This window comes from Myotis davidii, unplaced genomic scaffold, assembly GCF_000327345.1.
Source record: "Myotis davidii unplaced genomic scaffold, ASM32734v1 scaffold370, whole genome shotgun sequence".
Lineage (NCBI taxonomy): Eukaryota > Metazoa > Chordata > Mammalia > Chiroptera > Vespertilionidae > Myotis > Myotis davidii.
This window is the reverse complement of record NW_006288615.1, coordinates 15,466,290-15,488,205: the sequence shown is the minus strand read 5'-3', so window position 1 is coordinate 15,488,205 and position 21,916 is coordinate 15,466,290. Positions and strand designations below refer to the sequence as shown.

At 43.2% G+C, this 21,916-nt stretch overlaps 1 protein-coding gene across 2 annotated transcripts in view; it reads right to left on the bottom strand.

Moving 5' to 3' along the window:
• Positions 1-7,554: 7,554 nt before the first annotated feature.
• The window catches only part of CHN1 (chimerin 1), a 73,445-nt gene continuing 59,083 nt past the window's right edge, over positions 7,555-21,916 (bottom strand). Inside the window, exons 3-7 of one of the 2 annotated variants that reach the window (XM_006760598.2) lie at positions 21,548-21,721; positions 20,704-20,781; positions 15,823-15,960; positions 9,841-9,946; positions 7,555-8,588 (exon numbers count right to left, since the gene is read on the bottom strand). In XM_006760598.2, the coding sequence (XP_006760661.1) occupies positions 8,417-8,588; positions 9,841-9,946; positions 15,823-15,960; positions 20,704-20,781; positions 21,548-21,721 (668 nt within the window). In that variant the 3' untranslated portion in view covers positions 7,555-8,416. The remainder of the gene's footprint in view (positions 8,589-9,840; positions 9,947-15,822; positions 15,961-20,703; positions 20,782-21,547; positions 21,722-21,916) is intronic. The other variant, XM_015561979.1, reaches the window with a different exon arrangement.

Here is a 21,916-nt window from a genome sequence, read left to right as displayed (position 1 = left end):
AGGAACCATTAAGGATGTGGAAACTCCCTCCTCCGGCAGCCAGCCCAGCATGCAGGCTCAGGCCGTGGGGTGAGGACACTTGCCTGTGGAGAAGCCCAGTGCCTGCTCTCGCCAGGACGTCCGAGTTGTGCTGTACGTGCCAGCAGTCCTTAACTCCTCATGAGTCATTCATGACCTTAATGGCTTAAAAACTGGTGCTGAGGGGGACATTTTTCTTAGAGAAGTTAGTAAGCCTGCAGAAAAACAAGGCTTCCCATGAATGAGCTTCCAGTTTGTTTAATCTCATAAAGTTAGTTGTTGTTTTTTAATGCAGAACTTTTCAGAAGCTTTATTAGGCAGACACGATTGCAATCTTTATATGGATTTTGGTGAAACTGGTGGATAGTGTTTCCGGAGCCTATAGAGCCCTCTGTTCCTGAAGTAACTCCTTAATAACACACTGAGCTCCCCAACGTATTACAAGATGGTCTGCTAATCACATACAACCAAGTGGATCAGAACCCAAGGCAGCAGAGAGAGCCCACAGCAGCGAGGAGTGGGTCAGATGGGAAGGCAGAAGAGGATTTTGAAAGGCTTGGGGGGTCGGCTCAAGTGCTAAGATGTGTCTTTTAAGAGGTGCAATAAAGCAGGTAAAGACTGTGACTACAGCAAGGGTCTTGTAGGGAGTCTTCAGAGGTGAGCTGCTTGACAAGCAAGCTGTTTGCCAGGTGAGCAGTCTTGCCCCAGGTAAATTCCTGGAATGGTCTTATCTTTCTTGGAACTAACAGTGAAGTCATGTTCACACAAGGGGTCTCAGTTCGTAGGCCTCTGGCTGTGTTAGGCTGAAGCAGTTGCCATAATCCTCAGAAAAATTATATTTCTATCATTTTGTGGCATGCCAGTCTCCTCAAATGCAGTCTGGGAAATAGAGAATTTTCTTGAAGTGATTGAACATGGTTCACACTAGAACCCATCTCCCTTTTCTGATTTGACAGTGAATTTAGGTTAAGGTATGCAATTTCGAATAAAATTGAAGTGAAGAGAGAATTGAGGACAGAGTCAGACTTGGGTTAGAAACTCAGAGATGAGGTTCAGAAGGGAAGCAGAGGTAGCCAACTGTACAGACTATATTGTGTTTTCTTATTTTCTGAATTCCTGATGCTCTGGCATTTGGGGCCTTGATCCTGGCGAGGCTGCCGCTCCCAGGGCCAGCGAACTCCTAGAGATGGTGGACTCTCCTGCAGGCACACCTGTGATCTACAAATCCACCTCCCAGAGCCCACATCCCCGACTGTCTCCTTTATCAAACTCACACACCAAGCCAGTCACCCCAGGGCCAGAGCCCGCTGAAATTATTCAAACTATTGAATCCTAAACTGACTCAAGGAACCTACTCTGCCTCACCCATTCCTTCCCCCAAAAACCTCATGGCTCTGGGCCATGTCTGCCCTCTCCCATTCTGCCTCCTGACTGGCCCCGGTCTGGCCCTGCATGGCGTGCGGTGCCTCCCGTTTCTAAAGATGTGTGACTATGACTCCTTCATGACAATCTTCCCACGTCTGCGTGTCATATCACACCTGATTAAAACAAATCCCAGATATATTTGAACATACCAACAAGAAATGAGCTCAGTCTGCACACCCGGGGAGCCGATAGACCAAGCCTCACTCACAGAGCATTTGATTGGCCTGCAGTAGGGCCTCGGGTGATGCTAATGTACATTACATCCTGGAGTGTGATCCTGGGACCAGCAGCAATGCCTGGGAGCTTGTTAGAAATGCAAGTTTTTGGCCCTGCCCCAGAGCTTCTAATGCAGAAACTGGAGATGGGCTCTCCAGGTGATTCTGAAAGATGCTAAAGTCTGAAAACCGGTGCACCGGTGCCCTGGGCTGCAGCAGGGTGGGATCAGAGACACAGGCCACCAATAGGCTGAGAGCCAGGCGCCTCTCTCTTTTTGGCTACTTTTAATGCCATCTCCTGGTGCGGACCCACCACTGCTTCCGTTCCTACACCTGGTGCATCCCATACATTTTGGTATATTGTATTTTCATTTTTATTGGTCTCAGGGTATTTTTTAAAAAAATGTTTTTATTGATTTCAGAGAGAGGAAGGGAGTGGGAGAGATAGAAACATCTATGAGAAATATTGATTGGCTGCCTCCTGCATGCCCCTTACTGGGGAGCCAGCCTGAAAGGCAGGTATGTGCCCTGATGGGGAATTGAACCGGCAACCTCCTGGTACATGGAACAATGCTCAATCAACTGAGCCACACGAGCCAGGCAGAGTATTTTTTAAGTTCTCTTTTAAGTTCTTTGGCCCATTGGTTGTTTGGCAGCATGTTGCTTAATCTCCACAGATTTGTGAATTCTTGTTTTTGTTTTATAATTGATTTCTAGTTTCATACCATTGTGGTCAGGAAAGATGCCATGACTTCTTAAATTTATTGCCTTGTTTTGTGGCCTCACATGACTCACCCTGGAGAATGTCCGTGTGCTCGAGAAGAAGGCACATTCTGTTGATGGGGTAGAATGTCCTGTACACGCAGGCGGACCTCATAGATATTGCAGGTCAGTTCCAGACCCACAATAAAGTGAGTGTGAGCTTTTTGCTGGTGGAAGATCTTGCCTTCAGTTTGTAAAAAATGCAACATCTGTGAAGCACAGTAAAGTGAAACACAATAAAACGAGGTGTACCTCTCTATGTCTGAAGTTCTCCTGGTCTAATCGTTTAGAGCCCATGTTTCCTTACTGATGTTTCATCCGGACGATCCATTCTTTTGTGAAAGTGGGGTATTAAGGTGCAATACTATTATTTTATTATTTCTCCCTTTAGGTATCTTAATATTTGCTTTATATATTTGGGGGTCCTGTGTTGGGTGCATAAATATTTACAAATGTTATATCCTCTCATGGAATTGACCCTTTATCATGATGCAGTACCCATCCTTGTCTCTCATTAAAGTCTTTGTGTTCAAGTCTATTTTCTCTGATATAAGTGTAGCTACCCCAGTTTTCTTTTGGTTTCCATTTCCATGGAATACCTTTTTCTGTCCCTTCACTTTCAGTCCGTGTCCTCACATCTGAATTGAGTCTCTTGTAGGCAGTATATAGATGGGTCTTGTTTCTTTGTCCACCCAGCCACTCTATGTCTTTTGGTTGGAGAATTTAGTCCATTGCATTTAAAGTAAGTATTGATAGGTGTGCACTTGTTGCCATTTTAGTTGTTTTCTGCTGTTTTGTAGGTCGTTCCTCTGCTTCTGCTCTCTCTTCCTTGGCGATTTCGTGATTGTCTTAGATTCTTTTCTCTCTATTGTTGGTGTGTCTACTACAGGTTTTGCTTTGTGGTTAACATGAGGCTTACATAAAACAACCAGAAACAGTCCATTTTAAGATAAGAGCTGACGTTTGAACATATTCTAGAAGATCTACATGTTTACTCCACTCCCCACAGCCCACAGTTGTTTTTGATGTCACTGTGTTCTGAGAATCTTGTGACATTGATGTAATTGAACTTAACCTTTGTATTCCCATGTCAACTCCTGTCTCATATAGTTGGGATATAATTTTTAAAATACTTGAACAAATTACTCCTGTTCTAAATTTTCTTTGGTAAGAATTAAAAACTATCTTAGGAAAATGTCCACTCACATGGAGAAGCATTCCAACATCAGGCCAGCCTTGATTTTTTTTGCTGGACCAGCCCCAGCTTGTGCCCAAGTCTGTACCAGCTGTTTTTCGGGGGTTCCTCTTTCACACATCGAGGAAACTCATTGGTCCAATACAGGGGAAACCAGAAGGTTTTTATGTTTCGACCATCCCAGGTTTATATCATTTTATGTCTAGAAATCCCTCTCGGCCAATTTCCTTCAGTGTGCCATTTTAATCTCTAAACATTCCTTCCTCTGCTTTTTGTGTTACCACAGTGACATGGGCAGTTCAGTAGTATGTTTCATAACTAGCAAAAACAAACACTAGATATCTTGGCTTCACATGCTGGTGTTTCCTGCTACAATGTGATCATGGCTGTATCTGAACAACAGTAATCCCCAAACTTCCCTGTGCTCACCAGAGCTCCAAACACAAGGTCAGCAATACGGGGCTTACACTTCCTGTGTTGTTTTGTGCTACTTGATGGAAAAAGCAATGGGAAATATTTCCATTGAGAAATATGTTATGACTAAAAGACTGTATTAAAATATAATCTCTTCAGTGGAGAACAATAAAGCTCATAAATCAGGGTTTTCTTTACAACACATGGTGAGGAATCATAATTTTTAGCTTGGCTCTCTCGACTTTTGGTTTCAATCTGTGAAATAGCAATTGATGTGAGATCCCTGTGTGATACGTATATCTAGTGAAATAATTTTACTTTAAAAATTACTGAAGCATTAGCTGAGAGGTCCAATGACTTTAGTAAGAAAAATGTGCTGAAACCAATAAATGTTTGAACCTATCATAACAGTATAGGTTCAACCTCAGTAAAATTGCTAATTCGTCTTTGGTGGGTTAGTTATAATCTAATTCCTGAAACCAGGGGAAAACAACTACTTCAGTTTCCCCCATCATTACTATTTAAGAAATGTAGAGATTGTCCATCTGTTTTAGATAAATGGGGAGACTCTGAGCTGTCGTGTTAAGACCATTTCTTGTTCAGAATGACCACCAGCTGTGCGGGGGACTGGCCCACATGAGATTGGTGCACCGGCTTCCGTGGGCTGATAGCAGTATTGCCCAGCCTCACGGGAAGGAGGGAAACGAGGGGCTAGTGAACCCAGGCTGAGGATGACAGGGCCTTCACACGCTGATGTCCCATTTCAGATAACACACCCTCAGGGGCAGGCAGCACGTGATCTTTTGATGCTTCCAGATAAGCTCACACTGGGCACGTAGCTGGGGTATAATTTAAGTCATTTTCACTTTATATCTCCCTTTCTTATTGGTCAAATAAATGTTTCTAGTCAAAGTATCACATGGAACTGTAAGATGTGGCTTCGTGAGCTCACATTTCCCCAAAGAAGGGCAAGTACACCCATGCTGTTTTGTTGTAACTTTCTATTGATGTCTAGGGTGAGGACCATGGGAAAGAAAATGCTCAATGGAAAAAAGGAGAACATTCAAGTTTGACTGCGGGCCAGCAAGTTCCTTGGGAACTGGAGCTGGTCTTGTTTCCAGGCTTAGCACAGTGCTAAGGCACTGTGGCACGGGCAGGGAATGCGTGTGCCCATTCCCATGGGCACGGGCAGGGAATGCGTGTGGCATGAGGAGTGCAGAGGTACCAGGGAGGCAGGTCTGGGCTTGATCTGGAGAGAGAATCCAAGTGAGAACCAGTTCTCTAAAGATTAGGGAAGAGGACAGATCCCTGATGATGCTACATTCTTCTCAGGCCTCCCTACATCCCACCATAATGCGTGCCAATCACAGGTCGGAACTGCCCAGATGCTCAGTGGAAATGTGACGTGCGATAGTGATGTATGTAAGGGTCACTGTTACCCCTGCTCATAAAAGGACGCCTTTCACTTAACACTGATAGGCAAATGGGAATGCCATGCCGCTGTTACAGCCAATCAAGTTCTAAAGATGCTTGAAGAGTTCCATAAGAACTTAGCCTCCCGAGGACAAACATATACAGCCAGGAGAAGAGCTGTGGGTATCCTGCTTCCAGCGTGTATTTTAAAAAGTCTTTTTGCTCTTTGAATGGACTTACCAATATACCCCATCAGCTTTGGGGCTGCAAATTCTAATACATTTTGTTAAAATGGATAGTGTTGGAACCCTGAACCTAATTCATCCAGAGGCCTTCTACTTGAGCTCATCAAGTAAGCAGAAACATTCGGATACATACACGGTTTTCCACTTAGACACATCTGCAATCTCAATTCAGTGAAGGAGACTTCCTCCGTGTAACTAATTAGCATTAAAAACTAACAGAAAATGTAAAGAAGGGAAGATCTTTGCTTTCTCAGTGATTTCTTTAAAACTATGGGTAGAGCATTGGGAAGACAGACTTTCCACTCAGGCAGAGCATCTACAGCGTGCGAGTCTGCGGCGATCACGGAGGTGCAGTGGTCCCTCCTGCTGACTGCGGAGGAAACAAATGAAACCCCTGCCTCCTCATTAAAAGGTCATGATTTAAGACATCTCCCCTTAGTCACAGGAAGGTACGTATGAAAAACGCAGGCTGGTTACTGAGGAAGAGCCGCCCCGAGGAACTGTTTCTTCCTTTCAGGGACTATCACCCAACAGTCCAGGAGAGCTCACAGATGACGGAGCGGTCCCGAGAGGATGAACCCACACACATCCATCAGTTTAAATCATGCCAGAGGGGAAGGGGGCTGGGCAGGTGGAAGAGCGAAAGGGGGGATAAATGGTGACGGAAGGAGACTAGACTTTGGGTGCTGAACGCACAATACAATATGCAGATGATGTATTATAGAATCGTACACCTGACACCTCCATAACTTTATTAACCAGTATCACCCCAATAAATTGAATAAAAAATTTAAAGATGCAGTTCCTATTAAATAAAAAACATACCAAGTGTCCTTGTTCGCAGACCTGATAAACAGTCACCTATCCGGACAGTACTGAGGATGTTATCTGAACATGTGCTAATGTCTGCTTCTGCTCCAGGTAAACCTCTAGTTCTGAGAGGTGCCTACTCCACAGCTGTTCCTTTTAGGAAAAGAACAAGGTGATTACATTCTGATGAAGCAGATTTCTTGACAAATTTCCTTACTGAATTTCTCCTTTAAAAGGACTTTGTTCAAAAAGAACTTCAGCCATGAGCGTGTAGAAATTCATTCGGTTCACCTAACCCAGGGACAGAGTCACGTGGTCAGATTTCTCTGTTTCCAAGCACTGCCTTCCTGCATAGTGACTTTCAGTGGCCTCCATTTTAAAGTAAATTAATTATAGAAAACGAATCTCTGTGCTTGATTCATCTGTGTATCTGGTGTTGCCTGTGCAATGACATTATTCGTAGGGGACTGTGGTTAAGAAGGCAGCTGTGACAGACTATCTCCTGAATAACCAGCTTTCTGAATATAAACATTAAAAATACTACTAACCCCCTACTGTAGCCTAGGGGCAGAAATATGGAAAACTTCACAGTTCTGCAGTCCCCATGATCTTTGAGATAGTCTTGAAAGTGTCAAGGATTGAAATGGTAAAAATGTTTTGTGCTTTTTTACTTTGAAGGCAGGACAGAACTGTAGTTCTGAAAGGGCGCTCGCTCGGTTGACAGGGAAGGAGACTTGGAGGGTCATTGGCTCAGAGCCGCAAGGGCGGGCGGCCACTGAGAGGGGGAGGCCCACCCCTGGTTCCGCCCACCTTCCCCTGCTGGCAGGTTGCTGCCTGGGACTCCTCTAAGGCAGCCTCTCCGCGTAGCTGCGTGTCAACACCAAGCACATCCAACAAAGCAAGTGTTTAGAAAGCCACTCTCTCTAGTTAGCCTTTATTCTTCTCATGGTTCTAGAAGGAACTCCTGCCTGTGCCCCCAGCTCGAGTTGAGAAAACAGTCTTGATTTCTGTCACAGTATGCAAGAAGAAAAATGAATCCAATGAATGGGTGTCCTAATTCTAAGCAGTTTTAAATTATTATTTTGGGAACTCAATATAAAACTTTCAATGGTAAAAAAAGAGGTGAGAGGAGTTACTCAGTGTTACACAAGTGGCATAATACATTTTTCCAAATATTTCTAATCATGGGGGAAAAAGCAAGCTATCGATATTTTTAATTTCTAAAAGCCAAATTTAATAAGTTAATAAATGCATGCCAGATAAAAACACAAAATTACAACTAAAACCCAATAATTTAACAAAAAATGCTCTGCGTTGTATTTTTTTATTGGCATGGATCATTTACTAAAGTAACAAATCTGAAAACATTTTGCTTTTTTTGCTGGAAAGAAAGTACTATGTCAGAGAAGAATGAAGAGAACCCAGAAATAAAGCATTGGAGAAAAGTAGGCATGTGTTATAGTCTATGGCAGTGCAGCGGCCAGAGGTGCCGTTCTGTCCATTGATGTGCATGTTTATGTAAGCGTCAGACACCAATGACAGAACCCAAGCGAAGTCATGACAGGTTCACTCTGTGAAACATGCTGAATTACAACCACAGACTACCCAGGACGGAGAGCGGGGCAGGCTGCTGTCTCCTTTGTACGGGTCCCCTTGCCAAATGGGGCTAATCATGCAATAGCCTGAGTTTCTCTTAACATGATAAACACCCAGGGTTACTAGCACTGGAAAGCGTATGTTCACTGTTTTACAAGGACAGCTGAGCGGTGCTACAAAAACAATGGAAAGTTCCTTCATTTTAAACTGGTTATATGCCGAAACTTCTAACCAAGGAATAATGCAGCTATGAGAGCCAATTAAATTACTATAAAACATTCCTTCATCTGTAAAACACTTCTTTTTCCTCTCAAACTAAAAATCTAAAATAAAATGTCTTCATTTTTGATGAGCAGCTCTACCACCAGTCTCTGATATCGGATATCGTTCAGTGCAGCCATGGCGTCTAGTTCCGGAGATCGCATAAGGGTGGGGCCGAAAACAATCCCCAGGTTTTCTGCATTCATAAGGTTCTCCTTTTCATGGAGGGTCACTCTGAAAAATACAAGCACAGGAAGAGGATTTTGTGTAAGCCATGCGGTTCTGCACTGTGCTTTGGGACAAAATCTAAAACAAGATGTGTGTGGGTTCGGTTCTATTTGTGGATTCTCTGGCCGCAGCCTGAGCTGCAGGGGTGTCTGAAATAGCAGAGAAGGAACTGGGTCGTCCTGATGGTTCCTCAGTCCTCCCTCCCTCACTCCCTCCTCTTGGGCTATCTGGTTTCCTATAGATTATGTTTCCAAGTGTCTAGGGAGAGAGTGGTTGTGACATTAATAGGAGATGGCTCAGCGTAAGCAACCTTGTCAGAGAGAGTAAGTGTTTATATTTTTTACAGCTACAGTGAAGGCACAGAGACTACAATTTGAGAGTTATTTCTTCTGTGTGGAGTACTTAACTGCATCCATATATGAAGCAAACTTAAATTTACAAGGGAAGTTGTAAGCAAATGACATCAAAGTTTTAACTCATGGTGCTTTTAAAGAGGAGAAACGTGTAAATATTAAAAGCAGCATGAATTAAGTATTCATTTCTGGATAACTCATGCCTAAAGGCATATAACATAGATGTCAAGTTCTGCTATCTTTTTTGTTGCTGATTGGTCTTATATTTTGAAACCCTAAAACCACCAAATCTTAGTCATATAATTTTAAAAACATTGCTTCACCTGGTAGAGATTGACGGTGACTGAGCAAGGAAATAAAGCCCCATCATCATCAATCACTATAACACATTAAACCAGAGTAACAAAATATTTCATTTTCCATTCCTCCTTTACCCCTGACTTTACTCCATCGTTTTTTACAGCAATATTTAGTGCTGGCAACATCCATCCAATAATCTACAATCCCAGCACCAAGTCTGAAGTAACTGTCTTAGAAAAAGAAGAATGAGCCTTCTTGTGGGTTGCTTTGCTCTTGCGTTATTATGCTAATGCTAGTGTCTCTACAGCTACAACCTTTCCCTTTCCATAGAAATGGATGCATGTCCTTGGCAGGATACTAGTGTTTCTAATGTATTTGCCAACACCTAGTGCAATTGCAAATACATTCCTGTTAGAATCAGTGTGTGTTCAGCTCTGTAGTGCAGAATATTTTTCGCATTCCTTCTTAACTTGTGCAATTTCACACAAGACAACATAGCTATGTTTATTCATTCAATGGATCATTTGTCTTTTCTTTCACGTTTCGTTTCATTTCATTCTTAAAATGTGGATGCAGCACAAGTTAAGCATTGCAGTCGGACTTGCCTCTTCAGATGCGCCATGAGGTACCGGAGGGTCTCGCAGTGAGCGGGCGGCAGCAGTTTCAGTGCCTCGTGAAGGGTTTCTAATTGCTCATCAGGATCCATAATTTCTAAAGGAGCGAGTTGAATGAATACAAAGGAGGAAAACTTTAATAGACAACTGGTATAAATGGTTCATTTCATTCTATTCTATGTTTTAAAACGGGTAAGAAATGCTTTCTCACAGATCCTTGCCCACAGCCTTGGAAAATTTATTTTTAAGGTTCAAGCCTCAGATTTCCAAAGGCTTAGTTTCAATGTGGCAATACCATTTACTTGGACTTTTGGGGAGACCACCCAGTTTTTTCACTTGGAAGTCTTGAATCTGGTAACTATGGAAACTGGCCATTGGATATATAGGATGTAACTATGAAAAATTCAGACACATATTTGCATACAAATAAAAACTTACACACCCAAATGAGATCATCTCAGAACATTACAAACATATTTAAGGAATACTGTATTGTTCAAAATATTTTGAAAGTCCCCTTTCAGAAAGCAACAGTATAGAAGCTATGCCATCCCTTTGTCCCTGGCAACCCCTGTTAAGGTCTTTTTACTTGATATTTTTGCTTTTTTCATTTTCAACCAAGAAATATATGATCTAATATTTACTTCTTTTATTAGATTTAGTTTTAAGTTACACGTGTAACTTAAATAGTCAAATCTACCCTCAAAGCACAAAGATACTCTACTACTTAGGGCATTCAGAAGCCACATGCAGACTTGGAAGGCAATGCCAAATGTTCTGAGTGACAACAGGGTCCCTCAAATAAATGGGACCCTTTCAAAGGTGTAAAAGGTGTAAACTTTGAAGGGGCACATCTTCATGTGCATATTTTAGTTCTGCTGTGTTGGCCAAAACACCAGCACACGCCTTTGAGGTTACAGATCGCATTAAGAGACATCTTTGGAATTCTGTGCTCTAATCTAGCACATTTCCTGCTTCTACCCAAACGTCATGAAGACGGGGTGCCTTTAAATGTTTGGTTTCAGGGCAATTGCAAAGGGATCCAAATCAGAATAGCAGCTGTGAAATGCTGGAAGGCCACCTCTGACCAGAACATGACATTCAGGACCCAAGAATCCCCGTCTTTCAGATTTAATAAAATAAACCAACTCAGAGGCAATGTACTGGAGTCGGGTGAAAACTAGAATGACACAAAGGCTCTTAGTGTTGCAGAGCAGATTTGATAAATTTCAGAATGTAAACAGTGACTGGAGCTTTTTAATTCAAAGAAACTTTGGCCATTTTGCAATTTCTGCCCAAAGCTTCCCCAGAACTTCTGGTTCATTTCTTTGGGATGAAGAATGTATTATTTGACATTTACCAGGATAAATAATGCATGGTCTCTGAACCTTGAGGCCTTTAAAGAGTGCCAACTAATAATAGCAATTCCAGATACTGAAATTCAATCATTTAATTTCTAAAATTAAGAAAAGAAATTCCACTTCTATAAAAACCTTTATAGAACTAAGTAATTGGAAACTACACTATTCTGAAAATTGAAAAAGGAGTAGTTTAGTTTTCTTTTAACTTCCACACTTAGTCTGTGTAGGGAGAATCTTGAGATGGTGTGAAGTTAAGGGCAGTGTTGGTGGGATGGAAACAAACAAAATTCCAGGTTCATGGAGAGCTCACTTTCCCTATTGGAGGATGACTAACAATAAATAAGTACATGTATCTTTTAGCTTATTCTGTATTAGCATGAGGCAAGTGCTATGGAAAAGACATTGGGTGTGTTGAGGGGGGAGGGTGTGTAATTACACATGGTGGGGTCAGGATGACCGGAGGCAGTGGGGGGACGAAGCACACAGAAATAGATCTGGGGAAGGTGGTTTCAGGCAGAGGAACAGTCAAGCAAAGATCCTGAGGGAGACAAGGCTGGGAACGTCTGAGGAAAAGCGAGGAGCCAGGTGCGGCCACAGTAGGGAGAGCAGAAAGGGTAGGAGAGGATGACTCGAAAGGTTAGAACTTATTGAGAGAAATGGGAAAGTCATGACCTGACATACATTTTTCATAGTATCTCCCTCTGGCTGCCGCATGGGAAACATGATGGGAGGGGCAAGAGTAAAAGCAGAAAGATCATTCCAGTAATAATTGCAAAAATCCAGGTGAGGTGTGACACTAGCTTAGACCAGGTGGTAGCAGGGAAGGTGATAAGAAATTGCTGGATTCTAGGACTATTTTAAAGGTCGAGTCCATAGGAGTTACTGATGAGGGATGAATGAGAGACAATCAAGAATGAGCCAAGTTTGGAGCTGAGGTAACGGGGAGGATGGGACCACCATTATCTGAGATAGGAAAGATCTGGGTGGAGGAGGCTTCGTGGGGAAGATGAAGACATCTGAGCTAGAGCTGCAGATGAACATGCTGACTTGGATTAACCTGCTGCTCAGGGAGAGGTCCAGATTGGAGCTATAAACCTAGGAACATCTGACAAAATGCACTTGAGGGAGGTCTGGAAGGATCTGGAAACACAACACGGTGGGGGCAGGAAATAAGCACTCTGAACCTGGACCAAGACCTAGTTAAAAGCTCTTTTTAAAGGTTACATTCTTTAGAGAGAAACTCAAGTACAAGAAGAATAAACGTAGCCGAGAAGCGGGGATCTGGGCAGAGCAGAGGGAGGAGCTCCACCGCCTCTAACTCCCAGGCTCCTCTTCGGACGTTTACGTGGCTTGGGAACAAGAACCCTGGGTTTCATTCCCGAGTTTTTCTGAGTCACTCGAGGTTACACCCCGAGTCATGCAGCTTCTCCAGGATCTGGGAACATCGCTCTCGGACCCCTTGGCCAGGGGAAGCGCTCCAGGTCCAGTGCTGCCGGGGCTCAGCTCTGGCCCAGCGGTCAGGAAGCATGCGTGGAAGCTGGGCTCAGGAGCAGCCCTGGGGAAGCACTTCTCTTCTAGGCCTTCCTACCGGACTGCAGAGATTCCCTAATTGGTGGGGAGAGGAAGTGAGCAAAAAAGTGCTGGGGAGCCCAGGTGGTTCATAAGGGAGCATGCAGGGACTGTGCAGAACTTCAAGCCTTTCATGGGATGCCTGGCCTCCTCTACCGCCTTTAGCATTTCCTGCGGCCACTCCCCTCCAGCTTTCACCCAGCAGGAGTTCTCCAAAGAAGGCTGCAACAGCAGAGCTCAAACAGCTTTTGCAGGAAGAAGCTTTAATATGAAGTCTGACTTTTTTCGGCAAGGGAGGCTAATAAACGCCAGAGATACCCGAGACCTAAAGAATATGGACCTAGGATTTTTAGGGGCTAGAGATAAAAAAAAAAGTCCAAGAGCACCTGCATCAGGAAAGGTCAGCTAACCATGTCCTTTCAGAGGGCTTCCTGTCCTCTGCCTGCCTTCCCCGGTGCGAGTCTCTGCCTCCTGTTCTATCAGGCGCCCCTGGCAGCATGCAGAGAGAGAGCTAGGGCTCTGATGTTAAGGAGAGGTGGGTTTGAACACCGTTACCACCTCCTCCAGTGACAGGACTAGGACAGTTTACTTATAGCCTAAAACACCTTCTTTATAAAATAATATCATGGGCCCTGGCTGGGTAGCTTGGTGGGTTAGAGTGTCATCCCAAATACACCAAGGTTGAGGGTTTGATTCCCCAGTCAGGGCACATACAAGAGTCAACCAATGAATGCATAAATAAGTGGAACAACAAATCAACATTTCTCTCTTTCTCCCCCTTCTTCTATTTCTAAAACCAATTAAAAAATAAAATATCATGGATGGAAAGTATTGCGCATGATGCCTGGCACCTAGTACTGCTCTATAAATCTTAGTTTTTCTTATTTTCCATATCTGCTTGTACAGATAGGAGAACGGCTGTATCTATGCATCTAGACCAGTGATGGAGAACCTATGACACGTGTGTCAGAGGTGACATGCGAACTCATTTTTTTGGTTGATTTTTCTTTGTTGAATGGCATTTAAATATATAAAATATCAAAAATATAAATCTTTGTTTTACTATGGTTGCAAATATCAGAAAATCTCTGTATGTGATACGGCACCAGAGTTAAGTTAGGGTTTTTCAAAATGCTGACACGCCAAGCTCAACAGGTTCGCCATCACTGATCTAGACACATTCTACTCCTAAACAAGACAGGCTCAAGGACACAGTGTTCCACAAACAGTTATATCAACATCGAACATGCACAATACTCGTTTATGTTGTATATGAGTCTATGCCAGGGTTTCTGTTGTCATGGAAATCACACATGAAAATAGTTGAAATTTTAAGGTGTTTCGACCTTGATTTAGGTGAGTGTATTATGCTGTGCTTTCGTGAGCTCTCTGAGGGGCAAGTGGGGGCTTGCTGCTTTGGACAGGTCTGTTTCAGTCACAAGTCCCAGAACAATGACAAACGGTTTGGAAGCATAAAGAGGGGAGATTTTCCTGAGCCACCGGGTGGGTGTGGGGAAAGAAGGTGAGGTATTTGGGAATGCAGGGCTCAAGGCCTTGAAATCCAGTGAGCAAGGCTTGGCTTTTTCTTCCCAGTAGATGAGGCAGTGTGGAGTGGTCGGAATCTGGGTTTCCATCACTGCTTTGTTCTCTGCTAATTGGTTGCCTTGGGTCAGGCTCACAAGCCCAGTTGTAGTTTTGTCCCAAGCAACACGGGGACAGGAACACCATCTAGCTGAGCCCCAGTGTTGTCCTGGGCATTGCAGCAAACTGTGGGCGGACTGAGCAGCCCTTTGGGAAGTGTGTGTCCAGTGTTTTCCACATCAATGCCAATCTGACCAATCCTTACGGGAAGCAACGCCTGCCCCACGAAACAAGAACCTCAGCAATGAATCCAGCCCCAAATGAGAAGCGTTAAATTCCGAAGGGAGAGTTTTAGAGCCTTTCAGGCTCAGGAAATCTGTAAAAATCAGGGCGATTCTCATGGCTGTTCTCTACACGAGAGCTGAGCTGACCCGCAAGAAATGAAGGCTCCACAAACCACAGGAATTCTCAACAAATGCTCTGAAGGGGAAACTGAAAATTAAAACAAGTCAAGTTTGTGCTTCATGAAATCTCAAAGTCAAAGAGCAAATCAGTGTTACCAAGGAAGCTATGTTATTTAAAGATCAAGACAACATGTGGCTTTGAAGAGAGACAAGCAAACGACAGAAATAGCCTATCTTTTCTTAAAACATGGTAATGCCGACACTTAAAATCTGTTCAGAATTTCCTTCAAAAAAATGGAGCGTGAATTATAGATATGATTTTTTCGTACTATAAACAGAATTTGGCAAATGAGCCTTTGCTTTTCCTCATTTTCATCTTAACTAGAATTTAAAAAATGGTCGCCGAAACCGGTTTGGCTCAGTGGATAGAGCGTCAGCCTGCGGACTGAAAGGTCCCAGGTTCGATTCCGGTCAAGGGCATGTACCTGGGTTGCAGGCACATCCCCAGTAGGAGATGTGCAGGAGGCGGCTGATCGATGTTTCTCTCTCATCGATGTTTCTAACTCTCTATCTCTCTCTCCCTTCCTCTCTGTAAAAAGTCAATAAAATATATTAAAAAAAATAAAAATAAAAAAAGGTCCATCGCAGAGTGAACATGGGAATTGAGAGTAAGGATTTAGAAACTTTTATTGAAATCTGACGGTAATTTTTGTGCTTGCTGAATCTAACAACAAAGTAGTTGATCTTGTTTTTCTAGTTTTATTTTTCCAGTTATTTTTATTTTATTTTACAAAGTACAGTCCGAATTTCAGGAGCACTGGTAGAAGCCTTCCTTTGGAGAATGAGGGTTAGCTAGCCCGTTACCAAGAAGCTTCTGGTGGTAGACATTGTAAGTCACCCGTGATGGAGAACAGTTCAAATTTTGTGAACCATGGAGAGGGCGAGGAAGAAGTATTTAATGAAATACATTCAAGATGCCCAGCAGAGAACCCCGGGAGGAGGGATGGCGCCGGAGAGGCAGGCTGTCAGGGTATTGGGGTGTGCGCCGGTGTACTTACTGGCGGACTCTATGAACTTGGGGTAGGCGTCATACGTGATGAGTGGAATCGGTAAGTCCCTGAAGTAGAGTTTCAGCGCACCAGTGATGATGTTGATATCTTCATATACGTTCACAGAAATATCTGCTTTCTCTCCATCTTTGAAGGATGTTAAAGGAAAGAAAAGTAAACATTTGGATCCACAGCATTGTTTTTTATAAATAACGTATTTCTGTGTACAGTTTTTAAAGATTAGCAATGCTCCCATTTTTAACATCAGCTTCATCGTGCTAAGTTATAGAAATGATCAATGCTCTGTGAAAAGCAAAATTAATTTTTGAGTTTTCTAAAGTTATTTTTCCATGTTACTTATGGAGTGAAAATCAGAAGAGAACTCGGGTCAACAGAAATATTTGTTCATTTCATGGCTGCTTGAGAATTCCCAGGGGACTAATATGGGATTGCTGCTTTCCTTTTTAAAATAAACACAGAGAATGTGGGAAATGACAACAGAGGCACTCTTCACTTACAAAAGACCCCTAGCACCAAGGTCTCTATTCTTTGTGCTTTTGTACCACCCCAGGCTCCCACACAGAAGTTTGGAGCTTGCCTGAGTCCTAGGGGTAAAGGAGGTGGAGAGAAGAGAGTAAAACAAACAAACAAAACAAAACAGAACCATTAAGTGTTGAGAGAACAAGAACAGAAGGCATTACAAAGTGGAGGGGCATCTCAGAGGCGCTGGGCCCCTGACTCCCAAGCAAAGCTACCTTCCTTCAGGGCGGCCTCCCCCAGCCCCTGGCATTTAGTACTTTACTTGGTTAAAATACCTGCATTTTAATCTAAAGATTTAATTAGCATCTGCTCTGAGCTAGAGCCTATGCTGGCTTTCTTTGTTCTGTCTGGTTTACGAGAGATTTCTATGGATTAAGCAGCAGCCTCTTTACCACACACCTGTTAGAACGGCTACAATTTTGAACCCTGATAACACCAAAGGCCCGCAAGGATGTGGAGTGACAGGAACTCTCATCGCTGAGGAGGATGCAAAAGGGAGCAGTCACTTTGTGAGATAGGCAGTTTCCTACTAAGCTAAGCACACTCTTACCACAGAATCCGGCAACGGTGCTCCTTGCTGTTTACCCAAAGGAGCGGAAAACTTGCATCCACCCAAAACCCTGACACAAGGGTTTATAGCAGCTTTATTCATAACTGTCAAAAAACTGCAAGCAACCAAGATGTCTTTTTGATAGGTGAATGAATTGAGGCACACCCAGACAATGGACTACTTTTCAGCTATGAAAAGAAATGAGCTCTCAAGCCAAGAAAGACACGGGGGAATTTTAAATACAGTAAGAAAGTAAAGGAAGGCAGTCTGAAAAGGCAGTGCCCTCTGTGGTCCCAACTATAGGACATTCTGGGGAAGGCACAACTATGGTCAGGAAGATCAGTGGGTGCAGGGGCTCGGGGCTTGAGGGAAGGATGAGGGTACAGCACGGACTTTTATGAGTGAAAGTTCTGTGTGATACTGGGACGGTAGATACATGACTTCCCACATCTGTTAAAACACACAGAACTGTGCAATGTAAAAAGTGAACCCTAATATAAACTATTGACTCTAGTTACTGTATCAATATTGGTTCACAAACTAACAAATATACTGTACTAATGCAAGATGTTAATAGTCCCCTATTAACATCTTGGTCCAGAGCATGAGAGGAGGGATTACATGGGAAATCTGCTTAATTTTTTTGGTGAACCTAAAACTACTCTAAAGGCTTTTTTTTTTTAAAAGTAGCCTCTTTTAAAATATATTTTATTGATTTTTTACAGAGAGAAAGGGAGAGGGATAGAGAGTTAGAAACATCGATGAGAGAGAGACATCGATCAGCTGCCTCCTGCACACACCCTACTGGGGATGTGCCCAAAACAAAGGTACATGCCCTCAACCGGAATCGAACCCGGGACCCTTGAGTCCGCAGGCCGACGCTCTATCCACTGAGCCAAACTGGCTAGGGCTAAGCAGCCTCTTTTAAAATGCCAATCAATACCTTGGCCTGTCTGTCACTCGCATATGAGTGCCAATGAGCTCACCAGTGCCACCTCTCACACGTGGGTTGGAATAATGTGCAGGGGCAGCACAGGTTGGGACAGCATGCCTCCTGGAAGGAAAGCAGTTATGTAATGTGGACCCGCCATGAATGCTTCACGGGCGACCCGGGGGAAGCATAAAGGTGCTGGGCCTATGATCTGCAGGAAGGGATGTGGGCACAACGGGAATGTAGAAAAATGACTGTCAGTTTTTACTCAGAAAAATACTTTCCCTTTCTTCTGTATTTTCCTATGAGAACCCAGATTTAAAATATCCTCCCTCAGTACTGGCTACAGCACCATTTTTGGTTTGGAAAGTAAAGTCACAGTTTTTATAGTTCAGCTACCTGACAGTGTTGAACAGAATTTGGAGGTTGGTCTGAGAATCTTCTACCAGGCAGTTCTGTTTATGGTAAAATATTGTGTTCATTGCATCTCAGTCCACTCTCCTTTCACTTACCCCTCTCTAAGCCACAGCACCTTTCAGTGCCTGGACAGGTCTGCCTCAGGGCCTTTGCACAGACTCCTATGCTGCCAGGCCTTTACATCTCCTGTTTCTCTGCTACTCAATCAGTATCCAGCCAGCTCCTATTCATCCTTTCAACTTTAGCATAAACATTTCTTCTCTGGGAAAGCCTGTTCTGGTCTCCAGCATCCCCCTGACCCTAACAGACTAGAGCAATTCCCCAGTTATTAATATTTTCCTTTATGGCATCTATTAAAACAAAAATCAATAGCCAGTGTGTGATTACTATTTAATGTGAACCTGCCACGAATGCAAGGACCAAGTGTACATAGTTAACTGCTGTATCTAAAGTGAAGGACATGGTGCCTGGCACACAGTAGCTCTTACATACGTGTTTTTGAATTAATGAATCATTGGAAAGATTTTGAGAAGCTAGGAGCCTAAAATATTAATACTCTGGGACTCACTATGCATACTATTCTTAAACTGGTTCCTTTAAAACCTGCTTTTTGAAAAGAATCTACATATTCTCTTACATCTATATTAAAGTAATATAAATTCATTCTGTGATTTGGTTTCTAGATACTACACTCTAGGCCAGTGATGGTGAACCTTTTGAGCTCGGCGTGTCAGCATTTTGAAAAACACTAACTTAACTCTGGTGCCGGGTCACATATAGAAATTTTTTGATATTTGCAACCACAGTAAAACAAAGGCTTATATTTTTGATATTTATTTTATATATTTAAATGCCATGTAACAAAGTAAAATCAAAAAAATGAATTTGCATGTCACCTCTGACACACATGTCATAGGTTCGCCATCACTGCTCTAGGGTGTGGATGCAGCAGCACAGACTGCCCCTGGCTGCTCTATTACCCTTGGCTCTTCAGACTGGGGCTCCCCTGTGGGGATCTCCCTGGAGGAAGGCTCAAGGGTTTTTATTTGCTCTGACCTTCCCCTGGACCTCTCCCTGTTCTGGGCACAGAAATATCTGCTTCCACTGGGAGATAAAGCATGCAAGGCTACAATGGCATGTGCTGACCTCAGAGTAATTCGTGCTCCATTCCATGACCATCTCCTAAGTGAGGGGGAATTTTCCAAATTCTGCCTATTGAATGGGTTCATCCTAGCATTCTATGGATCCTGCCTTTTCCCCCGCGGATCCCATTATTTCAGGGTTGTAAGCCTCCCAGAAGTGATCGAGGGTGTGGCAATATGGAGCCAAGGTGAGCTCTTCAAGCTTTTTCACATCTGTGTTAGTGTTTTCAGAGCACAAAAGGGAATGTAGAAAAATGACTCACAAAAGACTGTCTTGTATTTTTAATGAGAGAAAACTGCGATTTATTTGCTTTCTGGGCCCCCTGGAAACATTCAGTTTCTTTGTCAGTGTGAGTTGGAGAATGCTGGCAGTGGCTGGGGATGGACATGCTATCTTCTAGAGGAAAAAAAGCCTCTTTAACCTTCAGTTGGGCACTGATTCGGGACTATTCTTGATGCTTATGTGGATTTGGCATACTATTACTTCCCTTCATCATCGTTGACTTTATCAAACTGTTGGGCTAGCCTAGATTTCTTCTTGTCAGATTGGCAATAATACTTAAATTTATTTTTGTCTTCTGCCTGTGTGGGCTGTAAGAACTGTGTGATGGGAGCGGATGCAACGGGTCTAGAAATATGTTCCTGCACAGGACAGAGGCTCTTTCTGTTTCACTTCCTGCACTCAAGGTGACAGGTCTTCTTTGGTACCACCTTATTCCAGTACTTGAAGACAAAACGGAGAACCTCAGGAACAAATCTAAATGTAAACGTTAAAGACAATAGGCAACTGAGCTCTTCCTTGGCTGGGCCCCTCCCCCCACGGCGGGGTGGGTCCTATGCCAGAAGGTCCTCCGCTCCTCGCTCCTTGGGGTTTCTTGTCCCCACACAAGGGTCAGGACCTGGGTCTCCTCAGTCAGGGCTGGTGATGAGGATGCAGGGAGGCAGCTAGAAGAGCCACTCAGACTGAGGAATCTGAGATCTGCAATCACTTAGATCCCCACTTCCATGGTCCCCACGTTTTTTGGTAAATTAATTGCTCTGCATATATTTTAGTGAACTTAGAACCAGCCTTGGATATTGAAATATAGGTAATGTAGCTAAGTTTTATGCTTCTTTCCCACCGTGAAATGTAATACTCAGTTTAATACAACTGAGAAAAATAATTTTAAAACTCAAAAGCTAAGTCTTTTTATTTGGTATAACAAGCATCAGTGGTTCAGAAAAATAATGCAAAGAATAACGTCAGGTATTGTGCGTTTTTGGCAAAGGGTATTATTGACCTGAGTTAATGAACAGGCTGAAGAACATACCTCTGTCAAAAGCCATCTTGACATCTTCAATGAGGTCACTAAATCCTGACACTCGGTACAGTCCTTCAGAATTAAGACCTGCGAATAAAGCAAAGGAGCTCATCAGTTTCCTTGAAATCATGCCTTTTCTTCAAATTTTAACTTCTTGCCATACTTCAGGCTGAGGAAGTGATGTGTCAGAAAGAATGATAAATACACATGTTTAGAAACCTCTTCACCTTTTTCTCCTGAAATAAAACCATTTCACTGACAGTTCTTTAGCTCTGACCTGCTGCCACCTGGATATTTGTGATCTGGCTCATCACTGTGTCTAATTAGATCAAAGATGTGAAGTCTTAAGGGAAATAATTCATCACCCCAATTATACCATAAATTCTTTTACATAACAGAGGACTAAGATAAACTATATTAACAGGCCCATAGCAATTTTTCCCAAGTGAGAAAGAATAATTAGGGTGTAGCTCTGGTTTTTGGCCTAGGATAGTTTTAATAGAGCATTATGCCTTTGCTTCTCAGACCCAAGGAAAAAAACACAAAAAAATGGAACAATGAATTGGTATCTACATGTCAACTTTTAGACATTTAGGAAAACATCATCCATAAATAGACTTTTAGGCATATTTCCTATAACTGGTTAAATGTACCTAAATGTCTCTTGAAATCAAGTGTTTAATTATTTGTTAGATTAACTCCTTTCAGACTTTCAGATCATTTGCCATCTGAAATCATTTCCCCTAAACTTTCATAAGACAACGGGGTTGTGCAACAAGGCACCAAAAATAGCATCAGGACTCGCACTCCTGGTGAATTACAATCGCTCTGCATCGCACGGGAAGCACCTCACCTCTAGATTCAATTTCCCTGATGCACATGTCCACCACCATCGGCCGCTTGGTGATGTGGGCTTTCACAAGTGTTGTGAGGTCACAGCTATACACCTTCTTGACATGTTTCAAGTCTGGCTTACAGTCATTTGGGACCATCTTGGAACACTGCTTATGAACATTCAAACCACAATCTAAAAAAAGAACAAAGAAAGAAAATATTCATTACTAGAGGCCCGGTGTACAAAAATTTGTGCACTCGGGGGGGAGGGGGGTCCCTCAGCACAGCCTGTGCCCTCTCACAGTCTGGGACCCCTCGGGAGATAACGCCCTGCTGGCTTAGGCCTCCTCCCGGTGGCAGAGGGCAGGCCCAATCTCTAGGTGCAGCC